At 42.3% G+C, this 21,229-nt stretch overlaps 2 protein-coding genes across 4 annotated transcripts in view; one reads left to right on the top strand and one right to left on the bottom strand.

Moving 5' to 3' along the window:
* PIGN (phosphatidylinositol glycan anchor biosynthesis class N) overlaps positions 1-8,781 on the bottom strand; it is a 102,025-nt gene extending 93,244 nt beyond the window's left edge. The window contains exon 1 of the mRNA XM_033065539.1: positions 8,732-8,781. The gene's annotated coding sequence lies outside the window, so the exon portion shown is untranslated. The remainder of the gene's footprint in view (positions 1-8,731) is intronic.
* Positions 8,782-9,017: 236 nt separating this feature from the next.
* Positions 9,018-21,229, top strand: part of RELCH (RAB11 binding and LisH domain, coiled-coil and HEAT repeat containing) — an 81,280-nt gene continuing 69,068 nt past the window's right edge. For all 3 annotated transcript variants that reach the window (XM_033059221.2, XM_033059227.1, XM_033059213.1), the window contains exon 1: positions 9,018-9,711. In XM_033059221.2, coding sequence (XP_032915112.1) covers positions 9,228-9,711 — 484 coding nt within the window. In that variant the 5' untranslated portion in view covers positions 9,018-9,227. The remainder of the gene's footprint in view (positions 9,712-21,229) is intronic.

Raw genomic sequence — 21,229 nt, 5'->3', positions numbered from 1 at the left:
GAATGTCTGCTGTGCTTCTGGCTGATTAATATTTTTCAACTAAACAGTGTTGTGTATTTTGTAATTTAACTGTCAAAGCTGTGACTGTACAATTTGTCCACACATAAAAAATGATCCTTTTCCTTAGGGCAGAGAAGCAAATAGAAGTTGGGTGGTCTGACAGTACTTTGCATGATACAGCAGCTCTACAACATCTAAGATGATGTTAGCAGTCCTTACCCTATTCTTTTACTAATTTAGATTTTTAAAGAGCTACACTAGTCAGGAAATGCACTCAAGTCATTCCTGCACACAGGAATCTATCACAGCCCACACCTATTGACTGCACAAGGCTGTAATTTATACAAGAGACATACCAGCCAATTTGAGTAACTCTCATATCTTCACCCACTACTTGAACACAGGAAACTCCAAATCCTTATCTTGACTTCAACATGTCAAAGTGGGAAAATGATAAATTCCCTTTTCCTCTTTCCCAAACTTTCATTTTCTTTCTCTACTGAAGTATGTTATGCTGCCAGACAATGCAACTTGAACTACAGTAGTTCCACTTGCTCGGGCACTGAAGTGGCTTTTGTAATTCAAACCAGCTGTTTAAAATTATTTAATGTTCAACATCTTCACTAAACATGTTAGGGATTATAATAACAAATGACAACTGTTTTAAATTTTAAATGTGGTTCACTAAAGCACATCCAAACCTGAGGCAAAGAGCTCAAAGAATACTTAATTTTCTTTTTAACATCACTTGATAATCAAAATTACCCTGCCTACCTAGAAAAGTCTCTTTTGCCAGGATTTTTCAGGGAGAAATTTGACTATGGCCTGCAAAGCATCAATGAAACATCAAGTGTTCCAATACTTGAACATACTGCAAATCAGTCACCCCAGTGTCAGCCTCTGCAATTTTCTCTGAATTATCCTTAAACTGTATCCACAAGCTTCCCAGGAAAAGAAAACATACCTGAGAACAACACTGACAATGGGATAGCAGTGATAAGAACAACAAGAGCACTTCATTAAAAAACAGTTACTGTTTTGAGGCATGAAAGAGAAAACAAAACACCACCTTTCACTACCACTTGTTAGCCAAGTGGAGGCAAAACATGGAGTAGAAATTTAGCATTACATCCACTCAGGATGCATGCAGCTAAAAATTCAGAACTCAGAAAAACAAAGCCCAACAACAAGAAACCCTGAGTGACCTTGCTGTGCATTATTTCACTTGGTAACAGCATTTGGAGGACCTATGCCTGTTCTCAGGAGTTATCTGCAAATCCTCTTGCATATATTTCTTGATTTCTGTGTCATTCAGCACTACTCTACCAGCAAGTCTTCTTCAAACACAACTGTTATACTGTATATGTATAAATGTTCATCTCAATATGGGCTGTTTAATTATTTTTTGCACCACCAAAAGTAGCAGATTCCCTCAGACATCTGCATCTTGAATAACACCAAAATAAATAAATAAATACATAAAAGGAGGGGAGTGGTTTCCTATCACTGCTTTTTTCTTGGAGATTTTGTAGACAGATTCTGCATATTAAAAGTTTTATGGGAAACGTTTGGGGAAAGAACATCAGTCTGAGACTGTCTAATAAAACACATCCTACCAGTTTTCACAGGTCAGGGTAAAGGGAAAAGTGGCACTTAAGAGAACACAAGTACATGGAAGGCAGCTTGCCACAGCAGTCTTCTGTCTTACTGAAGCCCTCCCTCACTCCCAAACCAAGGCTGAAGGCCCCCTGAGGTATTTTTAAAGCCATTTGCAATAAAACTACACTACTAAAGCAAAAATACCAATACAAGCATGACAATTCTGCCTTTAACAACAAAAGGGGCAAGAACCATACTTTAAAGTAATACAACAAATATTAATGTAGACCACACAGGGATGAGGATGGAATAAAAAACAATTTCCAGCTGCACTCTTGAAAAACTAGTTTGCAAATGTATTATATATACACACAGAGGACAAAAAATATCCTTTAACAAAAAACCCAAAACAAGTTTGACGTATGCTCTACAGAAACTAGAATGAATAAGGAAGGTTTTAAAAAGTTGGCAGAAATTGCTTTTCTTATATTAAGTGACATGTGCTTATTGAAAGCCATAATTAAAAATAAACAAGAACTATGTCATATAACAACGAGTACATCTGTTGAACGCATAAGACTCTGAACTCAAATTTACCAATAGCTTCAGTTTGAAGGAAAAAAAAAGACCACAACCTTCCAAGCATAAAGCAATACTTTCGTAAAAGGCATAAAGAAGTCAAATAATCAATTTATAGTTTCCCACCTTTTCAAATTTGTAGGTTTTGTTGTCGATTTTTTTTAAAGACATCAGAACATTTTGAGCTCAAAAGCACTACCTAGTTATGCTAGCAAGTTGACTATAATGCGTAGCTGAATACTTTTCAACCGCCTAGCATAATCTACATTTTACACATGCAAAATGCAGATCCTACACATTTAAAATGCAGATTTTACTCATGTCAAAAGCAGATTCTACACATTCTACACGAGTAGAATCCCGCCCCGCGGAAGAATGCCCTCCCCTCTGGCCGCCGGGCGCTCTCCAGGGTCCTGCACTGCTCTCGGCACCGCGGCGCACACAGAGCCCGGGCCAATCCCACTTCTCCAGCTTCTAAAGAACTGCAATAGGCAAGTTGGGAAGCGCAGAAAAATGCTTAAAAGCATCAAGTCGCAATGTAAGCATACACAGCATTTGTGCAAAGATACTTTGAGATCCAATAAGAAATCCTTGTGCTAAAAGGAATCACCTTCCCTTCACCTTTTCCACCACCAGCCATACTTGCACGCCGTTCACAAAGCAAGCATTTCTCTAAGCTCCCATGGGACTCAAAACTCACTGAACTTATCAATTACTGCAGCCTGAAATACTGACATTCACTTCAGAACGAAGTTCTCTGTGCTCGTACATCAGCCTCGACTAACCAAGTAGTGGACATTCTTTAGCATTTACGATATGCAAACCTGCAAACACCCTCTGCTGAAGCCTTGTGAACGTATATTTGTTTTTACTATAAAGCCAAGTCACTTTTCATTTGTATAAGACACCTTTATTTTTCATCTGCTGACTCACTCTAATAATTAATAGAGACAAAAAATTATTCCTGAAAACTATCAGCATTCTGCTTCTTTGCAATATGGGGAACTGCAGATTTAAAATGAAACCTCCTCAGCACACAAATTCTTTTGGAAAATAAACAGCAATAGATTCTGTAGAGAATTGTAGAGAAAAAAAAAAAAAAGAACTGTCGAGAAAAACTGTACAGAAAAAAAAGAGCTCAAAAGACAAACCAAAAACTGCTAGGGAGAAACTCACAAACCTGAAGAATACAGATGGGCAACAACTCTCCAGTTCTCGTATTTGAGGTCATCTGTGTATCAGTCGTTCACTTGTACCCTTGCCACCTATAAAAACTCACTTGTAACTAAAAGCATATTTTCCAAAAATACTTGGGACCAGCACAGCAAATATATTTAATGAGGTATTTTATACAAAAAACAGCTGTCACGGGGGCAGCAGCTAGCAGAATAAGAGGCTTCCACAGTTACAAATACTGCAAGAAAAATGAAGCCAGTATAGCTGGAGAGAGCTGTCCTGTCCTCCTCTGCTCCTGCCCACTTATTCCCAGGTCAAATCTCTTTCTCGGGCTGGCACAGCCAGGTGTACGACTGGGTAGTTAAATATTCCAGAGAACAACTTCAACTGAAAATAACCTCAAGGAAAAAAAACAAACAACCAGCAGGAAGAATAAAGATGACTTTGCTGTAATTTAGTTCCCTTAATTCCCAACACAAACCTCTGTGTTGGCAGCAGGACAGGATGCCATCTCCTCCTAACAAAAGACCTAATTCTGCATGTTCAGGGTATGTCCTCATACGCCTTGGTTCTTTAAAGCCTGCATCCCACATTAGCCCCAGTTGGCAGGCCATATAAGGGAAAAAATGCTGCTTTTTTGTACAAAACTCTGCAAATACTAAATTGAAGAGGAATAAGCGGACAACAAAAGCACAGAGCAGTTTCCCTTCCCTACCTCCACTGTCCCTCACCACCGTAAGGCAGGGTAAGGCACCCATCTGAGAGCCTCTGCAATACCTTTCTGGGTAGCCTACAGCCCAGACAATGTGCTCCATCTTCCAGGCTATGGTGAATAAGGCCCAAGTAATTCAATACTCAAGTGTCTGCAGTGTCATAGAAGGTCACATCTTTGATTCACAATTTATATTTCCTCACTCAACTGTAACAGCAATTTTTTCTTACATATTCATTCTCACAAAAAGATAAATATACACATCATAAAGCCTGAGCCAGTTTTCTAAAATACTCCTTAGGCTCTTAGTGTGTTGGATGTCTTTTTTTGATGGTAGGCTTCCAAATACCCACTGTTTACTGTAACACTTCAAAAGAGCAGTTTTGGAGGTAGAAAAATATAGCCAGACTTGATTTCAAGAGGATTTTGGGGGGTTGTTTTGTTTAATTCAGTCTTCACCTGATTTCATGGATCATTTGGTCATTATCACATTTTTGGTGACGCTGAAAATACGTCCAAGTGCCCCTCCACACTGCTATACTACCTTTATTTAAAATCCCAATTTAACAAACCCTTTTTATAAAGTAAGTTTCTCCATGTAAAGCTATGTCTGAATGTAACACACAAGTAAGCATTAACTACTGATACAGGTTGTTCTCATTAAAAAACATTCCCTTGAAACTGGAATGGACAGATACAATTTCAGAGACATGGCAGAGATCTTTAAGCACAAGCTACCAACATTATGAATCTCAATATTTCCATTATTTGGCTCCTGCAAAACATCAAAATATTTTAGAGCTTACAGTTAACAAAGCACTGAAATTCATTTTTAAGCAAACAACAGTAAAAGCAAATACAAAAATCATAATTACCTTAAAGTTTCTTTTAAAAAGAGGCAAAGGTTACCCTTCAATAAACATATATAGAGAAAGATTCTTTCAGGCAGTTCAGTTTTAGAAGAAAACTTAAGCAAGAGTTGGTAGAACTCACAGGTAAGCATTCTTTTAAAGTAGAAAACAGATTTGCTTCAGATAGTACTCTATTATTTTGTTCCCTGTGTCCTAATTGGGATCCCAATCAGATGGAGAAAAGCTACCTTATTTCCTTGTAGGACCCACTAGAACACATTAATTCGTATACTTCAAGCATTCAGCACAGAAAAAAGCCCCAGTATGTACCTAACAGAATTAACTTCCTCAAGTAAAATTAATCTTGTCTGTGGAAGCTGAAACAGAAACCCCCTTAAATCTTGATTTAAACTGTGTGTTCACTGGCTGTGAGAACGGATGGTGTTGCATCAGAGTAGTGCAGAAAGAAAAAACTCTTTACACATCCATGACCTGACCACACAACAGAGAGAACCTGAAACTGGTCATTGGTTTCAGTTCATTAAATTCTCAGGCATTAGCTCAAGATTTAACACTCCTACCAAAATCAACTCAGTAAAAGCAAAGTCAGGGTTTTTCTTTTACTCATTTTCCATCTCAAACACTATAAATTTAGAAGTTTGTGAAACAAAACATGCATAGACTGAAAAAAAAATATGTTTACACCAAAAAAAACTCTTTAGATATTTTTGTACAAGTGCATGTATTTTAGACTCTTAGCTTTCCGAGATGTATTTAGACATGTTGCTCTTCAGACATGGAACTCAAATCCTTTAAAAGTTAGAAGAAAACAGCAACTCCAGTCAGAGACAAAGCAGCTTGATGAAAAATCTGCCTCTCTCAGAATGACTACTGAATAATTAACTTGCAGCTGTCTGCCTCAAGTAGACCTAGATAATGCTCCATTTCCAGAACTCATGCAGCTTTTTCTGCCTCATACATCCTCTGAGGCACTACACTATCTGGTTTTCCTCTGTGATTTCTCAAAACAATACCCCTTTGGCACATAATAAGAAGCTGTTTTAAGCATATTTTTACAAGTATATTTTTCTGCCTACACTCTTCAGTCCTGGAATATACATTTCAGCAAAGTTAGCTTTTTCCCAGCCATCCATAAATTATTTTGGAACAACTGAGTGACATCTGTGAATATTTACTTTAGTTTTACAATCCAAACAAACCTCTCCCAAAGCACTGAGACAGTGGAATGCTTTCACATTGATTTTCGGCGCGGAAGAGTGGAAAAAGTTCGTCCTTACTGGCACAGCACAGAGAAGTGGCAGAAATGAGTCTGAAGAGAAAGGCAGATGCGAGTGTTCGCAGCCCCTTCCCAAGCGCCGCAAACCCCGCGGATTGCCACCAGAGGCCGCTGCAGGACCCCAGCAGGGTTTTCCTTCTTTCCCAAAAAAGGCAAAGCACCAGACCCAGCTTTCAACAAATTTCACTCTGTACACGCTCTAACTCTCCAGAAAGGAAAGAAAAAAGCAGGTTTCTTTAAAGGTTCTCAATTCCACCGGAGCAGCAACAGTAATATGTTTTTGTCCCTATTTTTATTGTGATCCCACTGGAATTTTAAAGCAATTTCAACACACTGCTATTTTACTTCATGCTACAACCAGTTCCTGCTCTGCCACTTACTCTTTTTTGTGTCAACAACATAAAACAGTACATCAGTAATAAAATCCAAAGTTTATTATAGGACAAAACACTGAACTGAGTAAAAAAATTATGGAAAAGTTATGCAAATCCAAAACTGGAAAGCACAGTCTTTTACAGCACACCACCATGTGAATGGAAGACTTCGGAGTGAGTTTTTAGATCTCCATATCACTGCTAAACATTCACATTGTTCTATTACCAAGAGTTCAGCCCCAATACACAGGTCCCAGTGGAGCAGCTTTACACAGAACTTCCATTGGTGGGAATGGAACAACATTTTCAAAGAAACTAAACAGAAACTAATGCTGGCCCTCTTTTGCATAGCTTCCAGTAAGCTGGACTTCCTTCAGTAGCACACAACTACCTGCTGCTACACTCCAGCTTCAAGCTCTTTGCCAGGTAACACACAAAGTAAGCACTTCATATCATCTTTTTAAAAGCAATAACTCTTTAACACTTGCAGAAGAACAACTTCATGGACTCAGACCTTGAAGATCATTACTCCAGCCAGTGACCCAGCACTGCCAAGTCCACTGCTAAAACACATTCCCAAGTCTTTTGATTATTTCTAGGGATGGTGATCCCACCACATTCCTAGGCAGCCTGTTCCAATGCCTAACTACCCTTCCAATGAATAAATTTTTACTAATATTCAATCTTAAACATATAAGGAAAAAATTGAATGGCACAACTTGAGGTCATTTCTTTCCCTCCTATCACTTGTTACCTGGGAGAAGAGGCCAACCTCCACCTAGCCTCCTTTCAGAGGTTTTAGAGAACAGGATGGTCCACACTATACTTCCTTTTCTCCAAGCTAAACCACCCAGCATCCTCTGCCATTCCTCATCAGACTTGTGCTCCGAACCCTTCCCTAGCTCCACTGCCCTTCCCTGGACATGCTCCACCACCTCAATATCCTCCTTGTAGTGAGCAGCCCAAAATGGAATACAGAATTCAAAGTGCAGCCTCACCAGTGCTGAGTACACGGGGACAATCACTGCCCTGCTCCTGCTGGCCACACTATTCCTGATACAGGCCAGGATGTCATTGGCCTTCTTGGCCACCTGAGCACATTTCTAGCTCATCTTCAGCGAAGTGTCAATCAGCATTCCCAGGTCCTTTTCGACTGGGCCAGCTTCCAGAGTTTTCTCACAGTCTGTAGCTCTGCCTGGCACAACTTGTCCAGATCCCTCTGCAGAACTTGCTCACCCTCTAGCAGATGAGCCCTCCAACCCAACAGGAGTATCATTCTACTCCCTGTTCCCTTCACCTGGTTCAGGGGCTGTACATCATGAGGGTACCTGGTTTTGTCATTATAGAGTGAGAAAAAGAAGGCATTTTGTACCACAGCCTTTTCCTCACCCTTAACCACTGTTTCCTCTTGCATTCCATAAAGGATGAACACTTTCTTTAGCTCTCGTTTTGCTGCTGCTGTATCTGCAAATACATTTGTTGTCTTTTACAGCAGTAGTCAGATTAAGTTACAGTTGGGTTTTGGCCCTTCTAGTTTTCTCACAGCATAACCTGACAACATCCCTGTAGTCCTCCTGACCTGCCTGACTCTTCTTCCAGAGGCCATCAACTTAGTATCCACCTATGCTTGTGCCCTCCCTAATTGCAACACCTGATGCTGGGAGACGGCTCACACACCCACTGCGAACGCAGAGTTACAGAACCACCTTGGTTGGAAAAGGCTTGTGAGATGATGACATCGAGCTCCGCCCATGAACACCCCCATGACACCTAGACTATGGCACCGAGTGCTGTGTCCAGTCTTTCCTTAAACACCTCCAGGGACAGTGACTCCACCACTCCTTTGGCAGTCCAATGTCCGTTTGTCCGGGGGCCCTCGTAGGGCGCTGCTTTCCCCGGGCAGCCTTACCCTGGCCCAGTCAACGCAACCCTGAGGAAAAGTCGAGCCCCGTGTCCCTCCCGTCCCAGCAGCGCCCTGAAGCTTCACGGGCTGGGCGATCGCCGTGGAGACTGCAGAGCGGAGCAAGCTTCGCGGAAGCGGGGAGGCGCAGCCCGTGCCCACCCCCCTTCCCGGGGCCGCAGCCTCAGGATCCACCGCCCTCTCCCCGCGGGAAGCACTCGGCGCCCACGCGCCAGAACTCACCCCTCTTCCCCCGCCGCGACCCACGGCCACTTCCGCTTCCGCCCGCCCCGGGCCCGCCCCGCGCATTGCGTCACAAAATCCCTCCCCCTTCCGCCCCAGTGGGCGTGCCCCAAAGCCACGCCCCTTGAGTGTGACCACGCCCCTTAGCGTCGTTCCCGTCACATGTGCCCCGCCCTGCACGGAGGGGGCGGGGCTGCGTGCCGGGGCGCCGCTCGCGGTTGGCCGCGGGAACTCTCGCGCGAGCGGGGATCCGGAAGCGGCAGCAGGGCGGGTGGGAGGCCGCCGAGGAGGCGGCGGCGGGGAGGCGCTGTGGCCGCAGGTGGCGGCAGCGCCCGCAGCAACAGCAGCAGCATCGTTAACATCATCAACACCATCGCAGGGGCCTGGCAGCGGCTCGGGCCCCGGCCCCACCAGGAGCCGTGTCTGGGCCGACGTCTCCGCGCAGGCTTTGCTGCGGTAGCGCCCCGGCAGCGGTCGCGCCGCGCCGGGCTGTAAGATGGCGGCGGCGGCGGCCGGCGGGGGCGGCAGTGTGAACCCCTTCCTCAGCGACTCGGAGGAGGATGAGGCCGAGGAGCCCCGGCCCGGCGGCGGCGGCAGCAGCAGCAGCACCGAGCCAGGCGGGCCGGCGTACCCGCAGCAGCAGCCCCAGCCGGCGGCGGGGAGCCCCGAGGAGCTGCCGGGTCTGCGAGCGGCGGCGCCGGGCGATGCCTCCGCGGGAGCAGGGGAGCTGCCGCGGGTGCCGATGGACGCGATAGCGGCGCAGCTGCTGCGGGACCAGTTCCTGCTGACGGCGCTGGAGCTGCACACGGAGCTGCTGGAGAGCGGCCGGGAGCTGCCCCGGCTCCGCGATTTCTTCTCCAACCCGGGCAACTTCGAGCGGCAGAGCGGCACGCCGCCCGCCGGTGGGGCCCTGGGCAGCCTGGGCGGCAGCAGCGGGCTCGGGGGAGCCGGCGGCAGGGAGCCTGGGGCCGGGCAACTCAGTAAGTGACCGTGGCTCGGGGCCGGGGGCGCTCCGGGAGCGGGGAGCGCGGGGCTGGGCGGGGATGGCTCTCGGTGCCGCTGGGCGGCCGGGAAGGGCGTGTGGCATCGCTCCTTGTTCCAGTCATTCCTTGCTCTCTCTAACCTGCACGGGACTTGGAGGCTGTGGGAGGGGGGCAACCGGGGGCTGAGGAGGTGGGCTGCCAGAACTGGTGTTACCCTGGTCCCACAGGCGTAGTTTGATCGAGCTTTGGTATCCCTGTGAATCTCAAGGGCGTTTGCCTAATGTGGAAGAAATGATTTCAGCAGCGTCTTTAGTGTTCACTGCCAAGAGATAAGTCGTACGGTGCTAGGAGAGAGTGGGGTGTTAAGCCGTGAGTGCCACGTTTAAAGTCTAAACACTGTCAGAAATTTGGTATAACGAGCCAGGGTGTTATTTCTGCTGTTGCATCTAAAGATGGGCCTGAGCTTCACAGGTCTTGCACAATTAATACAATGCTTCCTATAATTACCGTATTTACCAGGTGTCTGTAATCTTTGTCTAGCCAAGGAGGTGGGGAGCAGTAAATATACTGGGTTGTTATAGTTCAGGGAGCAAAAGAAGTGCAGGTATTGGGACAGTTGTCACGTAGCTGGCCTTAGAAACTTTTGAGTTTTAAAAGTAGTGCATATGGCTTAGAATAAAATCGCTTGTGTGTCTTGTCAGTGTTGCTGTCAAGACAAGAAGGGTCCTACAAAGGAGGTGGCCTGTGGAAGCGGCTTTGGGAAAGAGAAGCTGACCAGCCACCGACTTTTGAGGACTTAGTGAACTCGTGGGAAGATATTGAAAGGAATTGTGGGTAGCAGACAGGTGAAAGACTTAATTATGTGTTTACCAAGATACCTAAAGGCATTTTGTGAATAGTTCTTTATTTTTGTTTCTTTTAAGAGTTTCTGATGTTGCGAAGACATGAAGTTACGCTTTAAATTTGGAAATAACTAGTAGCATCTGGATGGCTGGGATAATACAGATAGCTAAACTTCAAGTTGTTAGTGCATTTCAAGATCTTTCAAAAAAATCTATGGCTTTTAAAAAAATTCCTGCTGTGTTGTTTATGTTCTGTTTGTCTTGTTTATAAATAATTAGAATTTCATACTTCTCTTTGTCTAGCTGAGATCTTCAGTGTGGTCTTCTTCATTATATGATTAGTGAATGTTGGAAAAACTTGTGCTTCAGGGCTTTGAACTGATATAAATTTCTGTTTCATCCCCAAGCTACTTCCTTGGGGATTCCAGTCAATTAATCTGATTGATTAAATATTCCTTTTTTTGTTAACATAATAGACTTTTTCCAGTTATTGATACTGCGCATACTCCAGAATAAGAAAAAACAGCAGGCTGTGTAGCTGTGTTGCTATGCATGCAAAAAATGACCTCTTTCAGATTTAGACAAATGTACACTTACGTAAGAACATCTTAATTATTATTTTGCTGACTTACTAATTGATAGATGCCTGTGGGATGTCCTTATTAAAAAAAGGAGGGAGGAGGCTGGAGCAGTGGGGAGAGAGAGAAGGGGGGACTAACACTTAGTTTGGACAAGTTTAATAATACTGAAGTGCTAAAATTAAATATCATGCTAGACCTTATGCTAAAGGTGTGTCTTGGAATCTGGTATCTACAATAGGTTAGAGAGTGGATTTCAAAGGTGTTTTTGTTTCAACAGGGATTCAAAAGGCACTTCGCATCAAGTGACATTGAAAGATGACAGATATAGAACAATGAAAAAATATTTTTATATAGCTCAGGTAGCTTTTTAACTTACTGCCATCCAGACTTTCTTGCAGTCTGGAGTCTAGCATTGAGCTGGCAATTGTGACAGTGCTGTTCAGATTGATTCTGATTGAACAAGAGCTCATAGTCTCCGGGCTCCATAGTTAGGTCATTTTCCAAATACTAAGAAGTAGATTGCAGAAGACTCTGATGGGCTGAAAATCATGGTCTTTTGAAGAGTTCCCTTGCTGTTTTCCTAAGCATCTGGTATTACTTCATTTAGGTAGGTAACTGAGCTATACATGTGATCTTTATCTTCAGAGCCAAGAATAAGTCTGAACAGTTTCTTAAGTTAGCCAAAATGTCCAGTTTTGTTGAGAGAACCAGTTTGTTGTACCTGCCTTTATGAGAGAGTTGTGCATGTATCTTCTCTTTAACATGCCCAAAGGTATTTGAGAATAAACTACTAGTTTTCTTAATAGAAACTACTGTAGAAAGTTGTGCAGGTTGGCATGATTGCCATTTCAAGGTCATGTGAATTTTATGCTTCAGTGAAAAAAGATTCATAACATCATTTAAAAAATATCTCTATTGATTTCTGAAGTCAAAATTTCTTCTCAGTCCTAGCTTTGTACATGTTCCTCCCAGCCTCCAAGTTAGATTAATTTCTCTGGCTTTCTTCTGAGGTTTTTCATAATTGGAGTGGATCAAAAAAAGTATGACTGGCAATTCTTATTGAATGTGAAGTATGTTTGGAATGCTACCTGAGGATTTCCACTGAGCAATAGAAAGCTTTCATACTTTACGTGCTGTACAGAATGGGAGAATTTCAGTACAAGTGTTCATTGCCTAAAAGGACTCTGAGAAGTGCCAGTCTAAACTCTGAATGCATGCTGGAATTTATTTTGGTGTGGTTTTATTTCTCCTCTTCGTCTTCAAAGACTGTTACAAAAAGATTTTGCTGAAGTGTCATCGGATTTAGACAACCAGCGTCATGTGGTCAGCGAGTGACTGAGAAGCTGTTTTGTCTTTGAACCATGCTTCAGAGCGCTTGGTTGCAACAGCAAATGACAGTCAGATGACTGGGATTTCTTACTTCTTTGCAAAAACACCCTTCCTTTTTCCAGCAGCAGCAACATCACATCTACGAACTGAGATTAAGATATATTGTAATGAAAAATGTGGAAATTTATCTTGTGTCTACCAACTTTGCTTTTCTAGTTTGAAGCAAATTCAGGCTGTGAAGGAGGTAACATTATTTCTTTAGGTGCCCAGTGCAGAGTCATCCTTCATGTCCCATATCTCAGCTAGATGTTCCTAAACTGCTGAGAGCTTCTTCCGTTGGTTTCACTAGCAGTAGCTTTATATCTGCTTGAGCATTTTGATACCGCTTTTCTACTGCTACTCATGTGAGCAGTATGGTTTGGAAGTCCCTCCGTCTTACTGTATTCCAGATCTTTTACAAGGCTTTAGTTAGCACCTACATATTAAATATAAGTTCATTGTTTCTATCATTTTGCTTAAGAAGGTACAGCACAAGTTGAGACACTCAAAATTTAGAAATAAAACTATGGCTCAAATGTCTCATCTGTGTTCCTGGACCACAAATATGTTTAATATATGCATGACCATAATTCAAGCTTGTGCATAGTGGGTGAAGAAAACTTCTTTTTAATTTGATTGATATCATATCCTTTGGTTGCTATGTTTGATGAATGTTCTTCCTGAAGGAATGCATCTTATACTGGTAGGACTAGTGTTATTCTTAAAATCTACCATTTATTTTTTTCTTTATTGCTACAAAAGCACAACATTCCCAGAATTTGAAATAGCTTTAATGAAAATCATAAGGGGTTTGAGCACTTACGTTACATTAGTTGCTTTCAGGAGATAATTTTTTTTTTCTAGTTATTGCCATAATAAAATTGTTTGCAACTTTCTGAGGGTTTACTTCCAATTATATTAAACTCATCTGTAGCACAAAGTATTGCTGCTTCTTTACAGTAAGCTCCTGGCTTTGTGTATGACTTGGGGTGTTTTTCATTTTCCTTTGGGTTTTTTGAGGGGGGAGTGGTGTGGAATATTGTAATGCGTTGCTCCTTTTACATAGAATACAAAGGCTTGTAGCCTTTGAAATTCAGATGGATTCTACTGGGAAAAGCCAAGTCTATACAGATGCTACTTTTGTGAGAGGGGAGTGTCTTGGTAACAGCTCTTCTCAGTCCTGAATCACAAACATTATAATTTTGTGTGGGGCTTTGCCATAACTGGTGTTTCACCAGATTTTTGTTCTGAATGAAAATACAGCAGAACAGGGCTACTTCCAAACAGTTCATTATACCTCATCTTAAATAGCAGTCTAAATAAGACAGGAAATTGAGAAGATGGCAACTAATTTTTGTTCTAATGACTACTTGTTAGGTGTTTTGGTCTTGTCAGCACAAGTTTTTGGCTTGTTACTTTATGAAAGCAAGAAAAAATACCTAGTCCCATTGGCTGTATCTGCTGATAACGGGAGGTAGACTGGCAACTTGTAAGAGTGATTTTACTACCTGATTTGGAATACGTGCTCCCCTGAGAAAGGGATGGGATGGAAAGGTGCAGATAAATAGGTAATCAAAGCTTTTGGTGATAAGTAGATTGGAAAGGCTGATTGTAGTCACTTTTAATGAAGTACAGAAAGCATTTGAAAGAGTTGAGGTTTGTACCTAATGCTGAAAGAAAAGGAAGCAGAGTTTGCTTCAAACCTGCCAGAAAAGAGCGATGCCTGGAGGAAACCTGAGAGGCTTGGTGGTGCTCTGATGTTGGCTTTACTGATAGAGAAGCCAGAGGTGAACTTTTCCTGTTGTGACTGCTTTAAACCCACTCCATTTTACTGACACTGGTGTTTCTGCCAGGTTTGCAGTGACATGCATTTTATAGCTTACAAGCTGCTTAAGGCTGTCGCAACTGTTGGGCTTGTCAAATGACTAGAACTGGGTCTGCTGGAAGCTGTTCTGATGGATGAGTTTAAACTTTGGCCAATGACTGTGTTGGGCTGATTTGGAATTAAATAATAGATTGTTCAGGAGACAGATTAGTCACCATGTAACTACACAAAGAAGTAACAAGTAAGGCAGCATGATAAGTTGACGGTTATGGACAAAGGAGGATAGAGTAGAAAGCTCTGTTACTAGGCAGGTATATATCAAGTTATCCACTTCCTAGTGAGTAACTAGGATGACTAAATTGTATCTTCCCCTGTCATAACTTAGTGCATGTTGTAGTTCTTTTAGGATCCTCAGAGCTATGAGATGGGGAATTTAATTGCTTTTGTCCTGACTTCTATTCTGTTCCTGTGCCAGAGTTCCTGTTACTTTTAGATGCTTTCGAAAGCAGAAGTGAACTTCTCTATATAGGCACTGTAGCTAGTTCAGTTATGTGTGAGTTTAACCATCCTGTGACTGAAAGCTTCAGCAAAACAACCTGGATTTGTGCTGAAGCAGTACGCCTTCCTTCAAATGGTTTTGCTGTTAAGGAAAGAAGAGGGATTTTTTGGGTTTTGGATAGGTGGAAAGAAGGAAATTAGACTGTTGAGCTAGAGCTTTGCATTTCAGAACCAACCATTTACAACTTTTCTAAGTTCTCCCATATGTAATTTCAATTCTTTATATCAAATTTCCTGTAGCTTTTTTTTCTCTGAGAATTACCTTTTTCTTAACTGAAGACATGACTCATAATCTCTGTCCATCTGAGAGAATGTTTGATGAAAATTTTGCATGCATTTCATTACCTGATAAAAAAGGTCTGTCTAGTATTTGCAAGCAAGTTATTATCAAGTAGATATTTTATCAGCTATATTGGAAGCTGATCTGTGTGCAGTCCATCTCTGTTAATTGAGACTTTGTAAATATTGGACTTCTATCTTCTGTAAACACAAAATTAATGAAAATATGAGAAAAAATCTTTTTCAGGATGTTCTTACACTTCCCAACTAAATAAAGATTTTTTTACAAAAAATGAGTTAGGTTACTTATATCTATAGTGCTCTTTAAAATACAGCATGAGGAGCCTCTCTTTTAAGGAAAGGGTAAGTCCTGAAACCTTATACTGCTGATTTCCAACTGACAACTCCTTGTCATCACGGTGTTGTTTTCTAGTGTATTGTGAAGTTGCAGGTTTGAGAAACTGAGTTGAAATCTACTCTAGCACAGGGTAAAACATTGACTAATTTAGTAAAGGCTGTAGGCCTTGTATTTTTATTTTTTGTGAATGCCTGAGACATGCCACTAAGTTTGATTGTGTTGGATAAATAGTTAAAAGAACTGTAATTTTTTTTTTTTTTAAGACAGACCAAGTTGAAAAAACTTTGGAGAAATAGTGAACTTCTTCTTCTAGTGCACTGTAGGGTAGAGGGAATTCTCTTCCTCCCTTCCTGCAATATAACTCTGCATGATAGTGATGCAGCTGATTACTTTGTTGTTGAATTGAAGGAAATACTGTTACATAAAAAGTCACAGAATAAGAATTTAATATTTATATAACAAGTAATTTTTCATCTTGTTTGATGTTAGAAGAGAGAGAAAGGTATGAGCTGTTTTGTCATTTGAAAAAAACTTTTGGCATAAGAGAAGCCATGGCAAAAATAATCTCAGAATCACAGCATGGCTGAGGTGGGAATGGACCTCCAATGATCATCCGGTCCAACCTCCTGCTCAAGCAGAACTACTGTGACCTACAGATGGTTTCCCAGGATCATGACCAGATGGTCTTTTAACTATCTCCAGGGACAGAGACTCCATAACCCCTCTGGGTAATGCTCAGTCACCCTTATAGTGTAAACATTTCCTGATATTCCAAAGGAACCTCCTGTGTTTCAGTTTGTGCACACTGTCTGTGGTCTGTCACAGGTCACCACTGAGAAAAGCCTGACTCTGTCCTCTTTGTGCCCTCCCTTCAATTATTTATACACATCATGACACTCACCCTGAGCCTTCTCTCCAGGTTCAACAGCTTCATCTCTCTCAGACTTTTCTTACAGGAGAAATGCTTTGGTCTCCAGTTGCTAGTTATTTTTATTAATTGTCTAGAAACTGCAAGTTTTAACTGGGAAATTTACTACTGTCCTAAGGTAAATGTAGAAAGTGGGCAAATGAGAACTTACTGAAATTTAAATATGAAAAAACTGAGGCAATACAGTACTTGAAAATAAAGACGTATTATCCATACACTTTAAGTAGTCCTTCAGCAAGGGCAACCATTTAAGGACTAAATTGATATAATTTTGCTTGATGTTGGCATTTAACAGAAAGCTGGGTTACTGCGATGGATGGAATAATCCTTGTGGTGCAAGTTAATGGATACATTTTGGACAATGCAGTCCTGCAGCATCAAGTATATGGAGTTAATTTGATGCTGGTGATGCTTTCTCATTTCTTCTAAAGCCAGCTGGGGTCATGAGCTGGAAGAAGTATATCTCCATGTCTCCATGCCATGCTTTGCCCTTAGCTGTTTTGTTTTGGGAAGGTCTGCTTGCTCAAGAGCACTGCAGCTTGAGCTACTCCTTGCACATCTGTAGGGGTTCGGGTTGGGTTTGATGCTTTTCCTAAGGTCACACCCCTCTGCACTTTAATGTTCACTGCAGCGGCATCCAAATGGCTTTGTACTTTCACTCAATTAATTTGAATGCTGTCTGAGAGTGTGTATGCAATAAGCCTCTCTCCAAAAGCAGCCTGGTTTTGGTATAGCTCTCCAGGAGATCAGGCCAGGTGCATCTGTATCATAACCCAGTTCTATGAGTGTGTTATTTCTGTGCTAGGGTGCATGATCTTATCTATTTTCTACTTACAGTTTCATCTTTCTAATGAGTTTCTGCAGTGTGCCTGTCATGGGAGTGAATAATACTTTTTTATTGCAATGAATCTGCAAAATATTTGTTTTACATATCTGGTGGTTGGGTTTTTTGTTGTGGTTGGTTTGTGGGATTTTGTTGGTTTGTTTGGGGTTTTTTTCCATTCTTGGCCAGCAAGCATAGGTTAGTTTTCTCTAACCGTCTTTAGGAGTTTACCCTCATATGCTTCCTATGACTTTTTATAACTTTCTCTTAATATGAAATAGGTAAGTGTACTGATCACCTGTTTTCAGTCTGACTTGGATTGCCCATCATGGACAAGTACTGAATGTGTGTTCTAGGTAATTGGTAAGCATATTGTTCTGACAGCTTACTAAACTAAGTTTACTTTTCATCTGATGAGGGTCTGAAGTCTTCAGAATATATCAATTTGGAAAATTCTTCAGGTCTCATTGTTTAAGAACATCTGGGAGAGGGCAAAAGAGACATTTGAGTTGCAAGGCAAGATTGGTAGGTCAAGTGCTTGTAGTTTGGTGCCTGATTAAATGAATTAATTTGAGGCTTTTTGTTCCATCCCCAAGTTACCATAGCAATGTGGAATGTGTTGATCTGGTAGAATTTACTCTACTAGTTGAAGTTGGTTTAAAAAGTTGTTATGTAAGTCTGTCCCTGCTGTAAAGGTTGTATGCTAGATCACATGTCTGCTGCAATGGATCAAGTTTACTTTGCTGAAAGACCCAGCATCAGTAAGCTTGGAACAAGTTGAAACATAGCAGAAATTTTAAATGCAGCAGACTTTTAAAACTCTTCAAAATAATATTACTCGAGATGTCTTATGAGATGTGGAACAGTTAAATTTGCGGTTTTATTTGTGGAAAATAAAAAGTTTAATTTATTCTTATGTATTGCACAACATATGTATTTCAGTTGCTATATAAGGTAGTTACAGATACAAACTCTGAATTGATGATCACTTATTAAAGAGTTAATGATGCCTGATTGTTTGATCTAATGTAGAAAGGGCTTCATTAAAACTCTTCGGGTTTTCACATCCCACATCTTCCATCACATATGCTCGCTCTCTCTCACAGTTTGGTTTATTCACACATGCATGTGTGTGGTTCAGTACTAATATGAGGCTTAAGCATGTACAAAGAAATGCAAGATGAAATTTATTCTTTTTCCCAATTAACCTCCATCCCCTGTTTTCTTGGCTTTTGCTATTTTGTGCCTGTGATATTGTGCAGGATAGCTGAAAATACAAGTTATTCAAGGACATACTTTTCAGATCAGTAGCTCTAGAAAAGAGCAGGCCATCTGCTGCGTGACCCTACTGGCTAGTTTACTCTAGGTCTGGGATGTTTAAGGTACAGTAGTTTCACGAATACAAGCCGCACGGATTATAAGCCGCACCCCCGGTGCCTCGACAATGTTGCTGTCTTTGTCAATAGATAAGCCGCACCCCGAATATTAGCCACACTTTCGTTCGTAGCGAGAATCCGTGCGCAGCTTTCACAAATTGGCCAATTAGCAACAGGATCACGGCATAGCGGGCTTTACTGGCTCGGGGCGGGGCCAGGCAGGCTCGGCCCGCTCATGGTTGCCGATAGGGGTGGATGGCCCGGCTCGGCGCTACGGCTTGGCTGGGCCGGCCGGGCGGTGTTGCTGCTGCCGCCGCCGCCAGGCTCCCTGCTCCCGTCTGCACTGCCACTGCTGCGTTTGCTTGCCCTGCGGGCGGTGCTGCTGCCGCCGCCGCTGCCAGACTCCCTGGTTCCCCACTCCCGTCTGCACCGCCGCTGCCATGTTGGCTCGCCCTGGCCGGCACTGCTGGCCGCCGCACCGCCGGGCTCCCCCACGCTGCTAGCCCTGGTTCCCCTGGGCTCCCGTGCACTGCCAGCCCTGCTTCTAGGGGGCTTTTCCCTGCCGCCGGGCAGCCCCGCGCCGCCGGGCTTCCTGCTTCTACTATCCTATCCTATGCAATGTGGCTCCCGTGCACTGCCAGCCCTGCTTCTAGGGGGCTTTTCCCCGCCGCCGGGCTTCCTGCTTCTGCTATCTTCCCCTATGCAGTCGGGCTCCCCTGCACTGCTAGCCCCAGTTCTCCCGGGCTTCCCCGCCCTGCTGGCTCAGGCTCTGCCGCCCGCCCCCACACTGCTGGCCCCGCCTCTACCAGGCTTTCCCACCTCTGCCGGGGCCGGCCGGGCTCCAGCTTGGCTTGGGGCTGCCGCGGGCTCTCACTTCCGTGTTGGCAGCTTTTAGAATTTTGTTAATGTATTAGCCGCCCCAGAATATTGGCCGCACGTCCGGGTTTCCACCAAAATTTTGGTCAAATTGGTGCGGCTTGTATTCGTGAAATTACTGTAGGTAAAATAGCTCACTTGCAGACTTTTTAACTGCCAGCAGAAATAGACCTAAAATGTATATTTATACATCTGCATTTCTTTAGGTCTGAATTTCAATAGTTCTCTTTTTGTATCTGTAGCACAAAGAAGAAAGGAAAAAAGTGTCAGATCTGAGTAATTTTTGTAGAAGCTTCTCAGTTGGGATCTGCTATCAGACTACTTGCTAGTTTGTCTGCATCTTTCCATATAAAAATTAGGTTGGATGTCCTAAAAGTAAAGATAAGCTACTGGGTACTGTTGTCTGTGCAGATGTCTATGGAATTTTTTCCTGACCTTTGATTTGCAGACACCTGAAAGTTTTGGCTTTGTTCTCTTCATGACATAGTTTTCTTTTACATGGAGAATTTTCCATCAAGGGTTCTTCCCTGCAAGAAAGTGGTTTGTGTGTATATTGGGAGGAGGGACAGCTTATCTCATAGAAATAGCACAACTCATCAGGAAAAACTTGTGTGTTTTCTCAAGTTACATGGAACTATATGGTTGTTTTTAAAGCTTGTCTTAGTAATAATCCATATCTTGTTGGGCAAAAAACATTGCAGTAGGGGGCTTTTATAACTTCTCACTTTTCAGAGATCTGAGAGTATCTCAGAGTAAGTTGGGGTTTTTTTCCACATCCAACTGTAATTGCATGCTTTTCTGACATTTATAATCCCCAAAAACTTGCTTGGTATGATAGTTCATAGTTTTTGGAGTCTAATTTACTACTGTGTGTTAAGATGTAGTATATTTGTTGGTCGAATTATCCTGGTTTGTTTTGGTTTGTAATAAAATCAAACCTTAGCAATTCTCTGTTTTAGTAATTTTGTTCTACAAAACACATTTTCAGTGCCAAGTTCAAGAATGAAGTGCAACTTATTTCTATTGCTGCAGAGTCGTGTTGGATTTTTTCTTACTTAGAAGTAGCCATCAAGATGATGATGCCAAAGAATAATTTTTGATAGCCTCAGTCATTCACTTATGTAACTTTCAACGTCTGGTTTTATTCGGGATAAGCTAGAAGGCATTAACCTGAGATGGCTTCTAAGTAGGGTTGTACCTGACACCGAACTGGCAGGCCTTGTTTAATGTTTGTCCCTAGCGAAATCCTATGTAGTAAAAATTTAATCTAGTCAAGAGAGTGTATTATTATCAAATAAAATTACTACTGGTGAATTAAATTGCTTGTAGGCTAATTCTAACACTAATGTTGAAACATTTTAACTTTGTCCAAAGTAAAAGAAAAAAACTACATGAAATAAAAATTCAGTGCTTCTGGAAGCAGAGCTGTGCTAGGATGAATATTCAGAGTTCTTGATAGAAATCTTCATAGTATCCCATAGTGCAAACAATGTTCTTAGCAGTTTTTTCCAAGCCTGTGGTATGTTGTGTGTTTGTGTTTGATAATACTCTAGGTGGGTAGAACGTATTCAGGGTGTTTTTTTGCTTGGCTTTGGGTTTTTTTTTTTTTCAATGCAAAGTCATGTTTGTTTTTTCTTCTCTGGTCAGTCATGTGTGAGGGTGGATGTTGGAGTCCACCTGATGGCCCTGAAATAAGTTATC

This window comes from Catharus ustulatus, chromosome 1, assembly GCF_009819885.2.
Source record: "Catharus ustulatus isolate bCatUst1 chromosome 1, bCatUst1.pri.v2, whole genome shotgun sequence".
Lineage (NCBI taxonomy): Eukaryota > Metazoa > Chordata > Aves > Passeriformes > Turdidae > Catharus > Catharus ustulatus.
The sequence above is the reverse complement of the archived record's forward strand: the minus strand, read 5'-3'. Positions and strand labels throughout refer to the sequence as shown.